At 33.6% G+C, this 10,596-nt stretch overlaps 3 protein-coding genes and 1 pseudogene across 4 annotated transcripts; 2 read left to right on the forward strand and 2 right to left on the reverse strand.

The window, feature by feature from the left end:
* Nucleotides 1-493: 493 nt before the first annotated feature.
* LOC104716392 (uncharacterized) lies at nucleotides 494-1,502 on the reverse strand. The gene is made up of 3 exons (XM_010433767.2): nucleotides 1,069-1,502; nucleotides 882-983; nucleotides 494-788 (listed from the first exon to the last, which is right to left on the reverse strand). The coding sequence occupies exons 1-3, from the start codon at nucleotides 1,279-1,281 to the stop codon at nucleotides 585-587; spliced, it is 519 nt and encodes a 172-aa protein (XP_010432069.1). The 5' UTR covers nucleotides 1,282-1,502; the 3' UTR covers nucleotides 494-584.
* A 533-nt stretch (nucleotides 1,503-2,035) lies between these two features.
* On the reverse strand, nucleotides 2,036-2,702 carry LOC109126914 (uncharacterized). The gene has a single exon (XM_019230837.2). The coding sequence runs from the start codon at nucleotides 2,522-2,524 to the stop codon at nucleotides 2,261-2,263; it is 264 nt and encodes an 87-aa protein (XP_019086382.1). The 5' UTR covers nucleotides 2,525-2,702; the 3' UTR covers nucleotides 2,036-2,260.
* A 3,997-nt stretch (nucleotides 2,703-6,699) lies between these two features.
* On the forward strand, nucleotides 6,700-7,217 carry LOC104729439 (PAMP-induced secreted peptide 2 pseudogene; annotated as a pseudogene).
* Nucleotides 7,218-7,476: 259 nt separating this feature from the next.
* Nucleotides 7,477-10,532, forward strand: LOC104716395 (protein MRG1). Of its 2 annotated transcripts, XM_010433768.3 has the most exons (11): nucleotides 7,507-7,793; nucleotides 8,250-8,303; nucleotides 8,430-8,443; nucleotides 8,535-8,680; nucleotides 8,939-8,974; nucleotides 9,141-9,181; nucleotides 9,394-9,495; nucleotides 9,674-9,753; nucleotides 9,849-10,018; nucleotides 10,112-10,196; nucleotides 10,294-10,532. In XM_010433768.3, exons 1-11 carry the CDS (start codon nucleotides 7,653-7,655, stop codon nucleotides 10,385-10,387), a joined length of 963 nt encoding a protein of 320 aa, XP_010432070.1. In that variant the 5' UTR covers nucleotides 7,507-7,652; the 3' UTR covers nucleotides 10,388-10,532. The 2 variants fall into 2 exon arrangements, with proteins under 2 accessions (XP_087326156.1, XP_010432070.1); XM_087470030.1 differs by lacking the exon at nucleotides 8,430-8,443 and having other exon boundaries at nucleotides 7,477-7,793.
* The last annotated feature ends 64 nt before the right edge of the window (nucleotides 10,533-10,596 follow it).

Consider the following 10,596-nt stretch of genomic DNA (forward strand, 5'->3'; position numbering starts at 1 on the left):
TGTGGGTTTGTTATTGGGTTTGATAATTCAGTGTTGTTCTTTGGATCGGAGCCATGAAATAAGAGTGTGTCTAGATTGCATTTTAATCAATTTTTAAGTAAATACATTGTATGCATCTGATTTGGAATTTTGATTTGTTTTACAGAAAAAAATGGCTGGGGACACTTTTTTTTTGGCCAAACAACAGGCATGCATGGGGCTCATGTGGTTATTGTAACGTCAACTAATTATATATGCATTTGTTGGTTGAGAATTGAGATAACCATTTATTGACATTTTATCTTTAACCAATGGAAAGAAAACAAAGTAATGAGTAGTAGGAGAAGAAAAATATCTGATGTCTCAACCGTTGCTGCAATACAGTCCACATAAATGTGTTCTTATCATGAGATATACTTTGAAAGTTAAAAGAGTTGTTGTTCTTATCACAAATAAAAATCATAGTTTCATAATATTGAATACAAACAGATATATATATATATATATATATATATTACTATTAATTAAAGATTTGATTCATCATAATATCAAGAAACAGAACAGCTGGAGAACAAGTAGATAACACATTTTTGAAAAAGATCCATTCAAGAACTCTCGCTCCGGTTTGGTTTAGAGTAAGATTCAGAAACGAGATCTTCCTCCGCCGCCGCAGGGATCCATTCGTTCGTCGCCGGATTGCTTCTGTAAACAGCTTTTTCTCCTCCGTCTCCGACTGCGGAGGTGGTTACGGCCTCGGTTGTCTCTCCACCACCGTCTTCCTTCACCACATTGATAAACCCACTTCCAGTCTAAATCTCATAAACAGAACTTTAAAGAATTAGATTTCTTCTGCAGATGGAACGTTTTAAAAAGAGATTGAGAGAGAGAGAGAGAGTGAGAACCGTGTGATGTTGCTTATCAGTGGCGGTGAGATTTGTGTAATACTCTGTTTCCAAGAACTCATCTTGAACTGCAGATGAATCTCCCTCACCTAGTACTTTACCCTGTACCAGAAACTCAAAATTTAAGGACAATGTTATAGTTTTTTTTATGTGAAGAGAAAAGAGTGAGTTTTAGTGATAACCGAACATGAGTTTGTGACTGGAGAGATCGGAATTTGTCAGCTTCAGGATGGTCCGTGGCTTCGTCTGAAGTAGTGAAAGATCCAGGAAGTCCAGGTTCGCTACGAGTGGGTTTAGTGGGTCGTTTTGGGGCTAAGGAATCGAAATCAGCTCTGATCTGGTTCGAGTTCTTGATCTGCTGTTCCGGGTCGGATACTTCTTCGCTCCGGCTTGGCTTCATCGTCGTCTCTCTGTCCACTGCTTTTACATGCAAACGAACTAATTAAAGACAATGTAAGTGGGCCTTTAGTGGGCTTTTTGTTTAATTTTCACAGTACATGGTATATAAGATTTTTGTTTTGCATACACTTGGTGTATAGCTTTTTTTTCTTTCTTTTTTGATATATCAAATGAATTTTTATATTATTATATTATCGTCATAGATTCGATCAATTGTATCTTACTAGTTTTGTAATAACGGGACTTTTTAGGATTCGATCCTTCGAAAGCTGGATGGCAATATGGTAATTGTCAAAATTGAGCCCCACTGGGAACACGTAGTGTACATGAAGCTTGAAGCTTTTCCAGTTTCCATTTCCGGCTCCTATGGAAGGACAATAAATTATTTTTAAAACTGTCCTTTTAATTCCCCAAAGGCCAACACTTCGAACCAACACAAGAAAAACAGAATTAAAAGGTACTCCAAAAAAAAAACGTTTGCATCTCATCAAAAATCGAATCACAAAATATAATTTGTGACCAAATTTTATTCCAATTCCAACTATATGCAGTAGTAACACCTGAATTTAATCTTTTTTATTTGTTTGGATGACATCAACCAGCCAGTGTGTTCCTTATAAGATATATAATCATTTGTGTTGCACCAGAATGGCTGATAACGCTCCTGAATCCATATTAGTGATTCATGTCCAATAAACATGGTGTTGATACTTGATAGCTTGACGCAGATCTCAAAATTAATTACTTTAATTAAGTTTGATCCGGAATAAAAATCAATTTATTGACGCGTATACTATACATGAGTGTTTATGAGAAGGAAACCAGACGATTGTATGATGATCAAAGAATATTTCCCTTCTAAACTTTACATTGATCAATTTAACGACTGAATAAATATAATGATCTATAACAAATGAAAATGTAGTCGTATAACCTGATCTAAATAAATATTGAATAATGTATTGTTCTGTGTTGGTGTTTTAGTGACCAGCACCTCTCCTGCTCGGTCCTGAAGCCATTGTATGCATCCTCTCTCCAGCTGAAGAGAGCCACCTTAACTTCCTATAACCATGTATCACGACCCCTAATAAGTCTTCACTTCGCAAATCGACCCCATGATTTTTAGATTGAACGATTTCTTCAGTCGTCGAACCGCCAAGGAGAACTCTGCAATCGGCTGTTCTTGATTCCGAAAAGGCCGAGACCAAGAACATGACCGTAAAGATCAAGCCAAAGGGTCTCATTTTTTTTTTTGGTGTGGTAGTTCGGTTCTTGGGTGTTTAGGGTTTAGGACAATGAATGTGTTTTGGTGATTGATAGAAAAGGAGTAACAAAGGAGGAAGTAAAGCTTCATATATACAAGTGTCAAAAGATTCAAAGGTAGATGGAAAAAGGATGGCGAGGAAGGAAGATAGGAGTTTTCATTAAATAAAATAATACAAAAAAAAACTTAAAAAAAATTGTTAGGGAATATAAAATGGAATAAGGTGTAGTATTAGACCCTCGATATAAGGGGATGGTGTAGGCGAATTAGTTAAAACGGACGGTCTCTAGCTTCCTTGGAAATGGACCTTTCAAAAAGTGTAAATTGATTTTTCTGACCAGCTAATTTTCATTATTGTTTCTATTGTTTTGCTTAAGATATGAATATGAAATTAGGGTAGAATATCAAGTTATGGGATTTCTTGTCCAGAATTTTTTTTAATGGTATTTGTTTAATTAGTGCTAAAGACACACACGATCCTAATGAATCATCGATCTCCCGAATGACAATTCAAATTGTCGTTGGTAATTAAAATATTATATATATTTTTTTTTGGTGTAAACAAAACAAAACAAAGTAGCTTCAGAATATTTATAATATATTTGTAGTGGAGTTAGGCAAGAAAACTATACAATAGCAATATTTTGGGTTACATGGTTTCATGATCTTAAAACATTTATACCGACAGGAAGGCTAGTGATCACCATGCAAGTTTAGCGATAGCAGAGTGAACTAAGTGGACGTACTAGACTACTGCCACAACTATTGGAATATTACATATTTTATTATTTTAAAATTTTATATTGAACTAATATTGTCGATAACATTCGAGCGAAGGATCCAGTTTTTACAATGGCTTTATAAGTTAATTACTTGATTTAAAATCTACGGCCGTGGATCCATCGACTCGGTTTTAAACTTTAGAAATTGGAAGAGTACTGATGAAGCTAGGGCACCAATGCGTGGATGTGACGTAGGAGGAGGTAAGAGAGAGGTGAAAGTACGTATTTTATCACACACTTTCGCGAATAATTTGATCGGAATATATTTGACTATACGAATCCTGGAGACTTGTTCTGCTGTGCAGAACGTTTTCCTTGTATAGCCCCAAACTCAGTTTTATAATTGTTTCGTTTTGTAAGACAAATATTAATGATTTATTTTTAATGCATGATCCAGTTAACGGTCATAATTTGTTTGATTGATAAAATTGCCTACCAAAACGTCGAAAATACAAAAGATTAATGAGTTGTTAAAAAAATAAAAAACAAAAAACAAAAAGACTAATAATGAGTTGTTTTTATGAGTTCTATACCATATCTTTTTTTTTAAAAAAAAATATGTGTTTTCACCAAAATTAAATATTGATTATCGTTCACCTAATGTTTGAATCATAGTACACTAAAAATGTGAATCATAGATCATATATAAATAAATAAATAAAATCATAAATCAGGGAAAGTATAAGAAATGACTCGATGATAACTCTAGAAATAAAAAAACGAACAAAACATAATTGTCATCGTGGCTCGTGGGGATTGAGAAAAAAAGAAGGGAGATTAACATAGACAGACAAATTCGGGTGGTACACACACAAAATACTTGCATGGACGGACTCTAACTTTGCTTCATAGTTGTCATGATAACAATATAAGCATCTATCTTCTCCCTCTTTTTCCCTTTTTGTTTTTAAAACGTCACTTCCCCACATGTACCCTCAATTTTATTTCGTTATCAATCTTGCATCTTCGAATCTATTTTATTTTTTTTGTTTCTTTTTATTTCTTTATATAATCGAGTTGTAGAACTAAAATCCATATTTTTAAAAAACTTTTTGTAGTCATTATGTGAGTATTATAGTGGTCAAGTATGAATATTGGATTTTTATGGACGAACCATGTGAAACATGACATATTTTCGATATACTAATTATGATCTTTCATTGTTCATTCACAGTTTGGTTCTCCTGAGATGTTATAGTTGTACTATTACACCCTAATTCTTACAGTTTGATAATTTTATATACAATTGATTAATTATGAACAACAAATACATAAATCGTTTATATTTAATTGCTACATCAAGACACATATTATCAATTTAACATATTCTTATTACTGTAACTCTGTTATTATCGAAATCCCTTATATTTGTATTTAACCATCGCTACAGTTTCAGTAAATATCCCAATATTTTCTCATAATATATTCTTAGGCATGCAAGTATGCAATTTACACCGTATGTCGCGGCGGTAGGATTCATATATAGACGTTTGGAATGGTGATAATGTAGTTAGCCTAACCAAATACATATTATCTCTTATAAATATGCATCAACATAAGAAATTCGTGTGTTGCTACTTGCTACTATATATTGATCAGTACTTATATACATATGTATATTATTATTATAGTTGCTATTTCAATGGATTTCATTTTAGTAAATCAAGATACTAAGTGAAGATTGCTTTTGGGTGTGAACTTAAGTAAATCAAGATGCTACTTGAAATTCGTTTGTCAAAGATATTGTTTAAAGAATTACATATATTTCATGTACTTGGATGGAATAGAAAAGACTGGAATCTAGATAATGAATTTATTAAGGCAGAATTTGATTCCAATATTAATGGACTACCATGTCCGAACTATATATAGTTTACATTTTTTTTCTTATTATATTCTGGTGTGGTCTTAGGCTACTAATTAATAAACTATATAATTTTGGCCAAACAAAGATTTATTAATTTTTAATTTACGAAAAAAATGTTTTTTTTGTTTTCACCTTATTCCAAGAAATGAAACAGTGGACCGGGTTTTAAGTAATTTGCTTGTAAGTTGATTAAATAATTGGTTAAAAATTTATAATAATTTGAATGATAGTGATTTCACCTTATATTAATGTGAGAAAGAGTTTCCTGATGCTCTGCAATATGGTTTCTTTGTCTTACTCTTAACTGCGGAAATAAAGGAACATTTTTTTTTTGAAAGGGAACCAATTTGTTTCGATGAAAACAATTTATCCCTTTTACGTATATAGTTGGCTACCATTAATAATTCTACTCCCAAACTAATTCATTTTCTTTTGAAAGAAAGAAAAAAAAACACATCACAGCACGGTTGAATTTGTAGTAAAGATGGGAAAAGTGATCATAATTCAACACCATATAGCAGCAAGAGTTGACAGAAAGACCAATGGTTTTGTCTTTTCATAAGATAAATCTTTACCTAACAAAGATCAAATTTTGGATGTTGAATTTTGTAGTAAAATTTGGGTTGTTCAATGTTTTTGAAATAATAACCACGTGAGAAGAACTATTTTTGGTCGTGCAAGAAAAATATAAACACCAAAGTGTTTGAACTTTTGAAGCATTGATTATTTTAGGTTGGTGTATCTATCAACAATATTAGTATAAAACATCATTTACAGTTTTAAACTAATACTACTACACGGGATCCGTTTATAAGTCAGACCTAGCTTATGTCACTCCTTAGTTTCCAAATCAGCTGGTTTAACAAAACCGAAAAACCCTATTCAATTTTTGTTTAAATTTCAGTTATTTGTTTAAAATTTATTTTCAAAAAAAAAAAAAAATGTAGTTGAAACGAAACCAAAGCTATATATATGTACATTTTTAAAAAAGCAAAAAAAAAAAAAGAAAAACAATATTAAAATCGAGTATATATTGAACCAAACTTCATTCGGTTGATAAATCTACTAAAACCAAAAACTAAAAACCGGCTACCTATCATATGTGTGACTTTGACGAGTTTGAAGTTCAAACATTATTTTTGGTCTACAACTAAAAATCTACTTTTATTTTTTTAGCTGCCGTCTGCTCCAAACAATCAAACTTTGTATTTGGTCTACAATGTTAAATTGATGATAAACTAAAATTCTTTTATTTGTAACTTATCCTTTCCTCATTGATGGCTTTCATTATTATTTTGTTCAATAAATACACACAAAATTGAACGCTTAGGAGACAAATTGGGTATCTTCCCAGGAAGCAGCATAAGCAATTTTAATGATCACATTCTTTTTGAAATTCAAACTTAGTCAAGTATAACAATTCAAACTTTGCATCTCCTCGAACACTACTATATATAATCATATACCCAATCCACATAACACCCATAACAAAATTCATTACCTCTTCAAGAGTAAAAGAGAAAAAAAAAAAGATTATTTTTGTATAGACAGAGAGTTCAGTTGCTTTTTTTTTTGGTCACCAGAGTTCAGTTGCTATATCTCAAATATAATGAAGAAGAAAGCCGTTGTGAGTTCAATTCTGGTCTTCATGTTAATCGGTTTGGTTCTTGTTGTCCGCTTGGTCTAACAAAGACCGAGGAGAAGTTCATGGCTGGTTTCTTCGATGCCTTATCACTTGGTTCGATCAAAGACTCAGGTCCTAGCCCAGGCGAGGGTCATAAGTTCGTGGACCGGAAAGATACGTTTCGATTTGATAAGCACTCTGGTCCAAGCCCAAGCGGTCCGGGCCACTAATGTTTCAATCTTTAGATCAAACTGGACCGGTTCAAGCTCCCATACCTTTTAGGTTGAACACATTATTTCATTTTTTTTCTTCTTTGTTTCAGTTATATTAGTCGAAAAAGACATAGGAAGAGAAGAATGCGAAAAAATCAAGCATTCGTTTCTCATGTTATTTTTTTCATCTATATTTACGATTATAGTTTTGTTAGTTAAATAAAGTTATTTAAAAGTACACAATGTACTGAATAAAGTTTTTATTATTATTTGAATGTAACTAATTAACATCAATGTACAAACTTCTAGTAAGTCAGTCAGAGAAACGAGTTCAACTGCTCAGCCAACAAATAAAGCATAAATTAAAAAGGACAATGCATTCTAAATGGACGACGAGTATATAAATAAAAAGTTAAAATAGGATTAACGGAACTATTGTAAAAGTTTAAGGGTTCAATTGCAAATATATTTTATTACAAGATTAGCCTTTATTGTATTAAAATTATAACATTAGCCTTAATCTCGTCGAACCGGCGGCAGTTTGCGTCGTATAGATTCATATTAAAGATGACACACCTTTTGTGAGATGATGAGAAGATCTCTGCCTCTCGCTCTCGGTGACAATGGAAAGCTCGTCGAAGGAAGCGACGGCTTGTGATGGAGATACGGCGAGCGGTGGCGCCTCACCGACTAACGACGGCAGTCTCTTCTCGGAGGGCGAGCGTGTTCTCGCTTACCATGGTCCTCGCGTCTACGGAGCCAAGGCAAATTTCAAAACTCTCCCTAATCTTTCTTTCTCATTGAGCACCTTCGGGTGTTTGCATAATTTGAATCCTGGAGATTAACTTGTTCCCGTTGATTTTGCAATTCTTGTATTTATACGTGGTAGTGGAATTCACTGTTCGGATTTATCGGGATTGGAATTGGGATATCTCTCTGCTAGATTTGGTCGGCTTGGTTGATTTCTCTATGAAGTTAAATAGATCCTCAGAATTTAATTGTTTGCGCTTTAAGATTTGGAATTGGAATGTTCTTAAAGGCCAATTTAATTTCGTTGGAACATTGAATTCAGGAAAATTTTGGGGAATAGGGCAAAGCTAATTTGCATGATTAATTATTTCAATCATATCATTATGCCCACTGGCACTAGATTGAGTCTTATGGATAGTGGTTTCAGTGTGGGTAGACGTGAGATATCATTATTAACATTCTTTTTACAGGTTCAAAAAGTGGAGCTTCGCAAAAAGGAGTGGAAGTACTTCGTTCATTATCTTGTGAGGCCTCCTTCTTCTGAGCACTATCTTGTTTGGTTTACTGCATGTTTTAGATGCTAGTTATTTTTAGTTTGTTCAGAGCTTTTGGTTTTCAGTAATAAGTGATGTAGCGATCTTTGTCTGCAGGGTTGGAACAAAAAGTGAGTATCTCTATGCGTTCATGTCTATTCTGGTGGTTTATGTATCAACATCAGTAGATTGGAACCCATGACACGAATGTCTTGCCAACAGTTGGGATGAATGGGTTAGCACTGATAGATTGTTGAAACATACCGAGGAGAATCTTGTGAAACAGAAAGCTCTGGAAAAAAAGCAAGGAACAGAAAAGGGTAGCAAGTCTGGGCGTTCGGCTCAGACTAGAACTAGAAGCTCTGCGGGTGAGTCTTAACATATGGTATATAATGCTTTTTAAGTTGTGATAATAATGGCGGGAATTTGTTAATGGTTCTAGAAGAGTCCTTTTCCAGATGGGTGATTGATGTTATAATTTTAGAGTCAGAGGATTGTATGTAGATAACTGAGTTGATATTTTGCCCACATTAATCCTGTTGAGGGTTCATGAACCATGATGCTTATTTGATCATCCATGCTATGAAACGAACTTTTTTTTCAATCATGTTTTTCTTATGTTGCAGACACAAAGGCTGATAAAGATGATACCAAGACCAATTGTAAGCAACAGATTAGTTTTTTCCTCCCTTTTTATTTCAAGGTCCCCCCAACAAATTCCAAGGAAATGGTTTGATATCTGTTAATCGCGGGGGAAAAATTAGATTGCTTTCAACTGAAATTATCGGAGTTAAGCTGGTGTATAGATGATTACATTTTCTGTTGCAGCTGCAAGAGGAAAGAAGCGAAAGAACGAGGCAGGCAATGAGGTTAGGCTTATAGATGTACTAGATTGCATATGTACTTTTCTCTAGATTTTGTGCTAAAATGCCTCATATTGATAAAACCAATAAAAGCTTTTGCATACTTATTAGGTATTTGTTAAGAGTTGTTATGCACATGAAGACATATACAAACAGGGGTAATTTTCAGATCATCTAAAATTGATAAGGTTGGTTCTGTATGATTTTGTATTCTATAGAAGGAAAACGTATCGTCAGAAAAGTTAATGAAGATCCAAATGCCCGCAACACTTAAGAAGCAGCTCACTGACGACTGGGAGTACATTGTGCAGATGGATAAGGTATCATCAATTAGATCTAATATATGCAAATATTTGTGGCACGATTATAAATGTTATTGAAATTGCTATACCTGAGAGTTAAGAGACAGAAGTGTGTATGTTGTAGTCGAAAGCACGTTTAAAACAAAAAGTGACTAGACTTATGTTTGATACCATGTCTTTTAATAATATTATATAGGTTGTGAAACTTCCGCGCTCACCTAATGTTGATGAGATATTGACCAAGTATCTTGAATTCAAAACCAAGAAGGATGGAATGTGAGTCTTCTAGTCGTACGCATAGTTTGATAGATATTAATTAGTAACCTTCAGAAAGCAATGTAGCAAATTCGTGTGTTTTTGTTTTGGTGTAGGAAAACAGATTCAGTCGCTGAAATTTTGAAAGGCATAAGGAGTTATTTCGATAAGGCCTTACCAGTGATGCTCTTATATAAGAAAGAGCGACGACAATACCAAGAAGGAATTGTGGATGATATTTCACCTTCAACTGTGTATGGCGCCGAGCATTTGCTTCGTCTCTTTGGTAATATCTCAGGAAGTTGCATTTCTGACAGTAAAATCCGATGTTCTTCTGAATCTTTAGTTTTGCTTTTAACCAAAAAAAAAAAAATTGCAGTGAAATTGCCGGAGCTTCTTTCATATGTAAGCATGGAAGAAGAAACATGGAGTCGTATGCAACAAACATTATCAGACTTCCTTAAGTAAGCCTAGCTAGTCTTTCCTTTTCACCACCATTTTTGATAGTTCTCTTTTTTCAACGGCGGCGTAATTTAGAATTGCTCCATAAAAACTTTTTAGGTTTGTTCATAAGAATCAGAGTACCTTCTTGCTACCAACAGCATATGATTCTGATAAGTTGGCAGATAGTAAAGGCAAAGGAAAAGACGACTGAGAGCTGCAGAAAGAAAAAATATGTCTGTATGGAGATGTTGTAATTTTATAAATACCTTCATTTTTCTGATGAACACACAATTGTAACATTTTTCTGAGATCTGTTGCCGAATATGAACATCTTTATAGGCCGTTCAAGTGAACAATTTGGTTTGTGTTTTTTTTTAATTTTTAATCCTAGTATAATACTAGTAATATTCAATAATACAT

The sequence above is a fragment of the Camelina sativa genome, chromosome 10 (genome assembly GCF_030686135.1).
Source record: "Camelina sativa cultivar CO46 ecotype springtype chromosome 10, ASM3068613v1".
Lineage (NCBI taxonomy): Eukaryota > Viridiplantae > Streptophyta > Magnoliopsida > Brassicales > Brassicaceae > Camelina > Camelina sativa.

Excerpts from the sequence above, each read along its gene's own strand:
- LOC104716392 (XM_010433767.2), bottom strand. The coding sequence starts at position 1,281 with ATGAAGCCAAGCCGGAGCGAAGAAGTATCCGACCCGGAACAGCAGATC. Across the intron at positions 984-1,068 it reads CTCTCCAGTCACAAACTCAT|GGTAAAGTACTAGGTGAGGG; the intron begins GTTCGGTTATCA and ends TTTCTGGTACAG. Across the intron at positions 789-881 it reads CTGATAAGCAACATCACACG|ACTGGAAGTGGGTTTATCAA; the intron begins GTTCTCACTCTC and ends TATGAGATTTAG.
- LOC109126914 (XM_019230837.2), bottom strand. The coding sequence starts at position 2,524 with ATGAGACCCTTTGGCTTGATCTTTACGGTCATGTTCTTGGTCTCGGCC.
- LOC104716395 (XM_010433768.3), top strand. The coding sequence starts at position 7,653 with ATGGAAAGCTCGTCGAAGGAAGCGACGGCTTGTGATGGAGATACGGCG. Across the intron at positions 8,681-8,938 it reads TAGAACTAGAAGCTCTGCGG|ACACAAAGGCTGATAAAGAT; the intron begins GTGAGTCTTAAC and ends CTTATGTTGCAG. Across the intron at positions 8,975-9,140 it reads AGATGATACCAAGACCAATT|CTGCAAGAGGAAAGAAGCGA; the intron begins GTAAGCAACAGA and ends TTTCTGTTGCAG.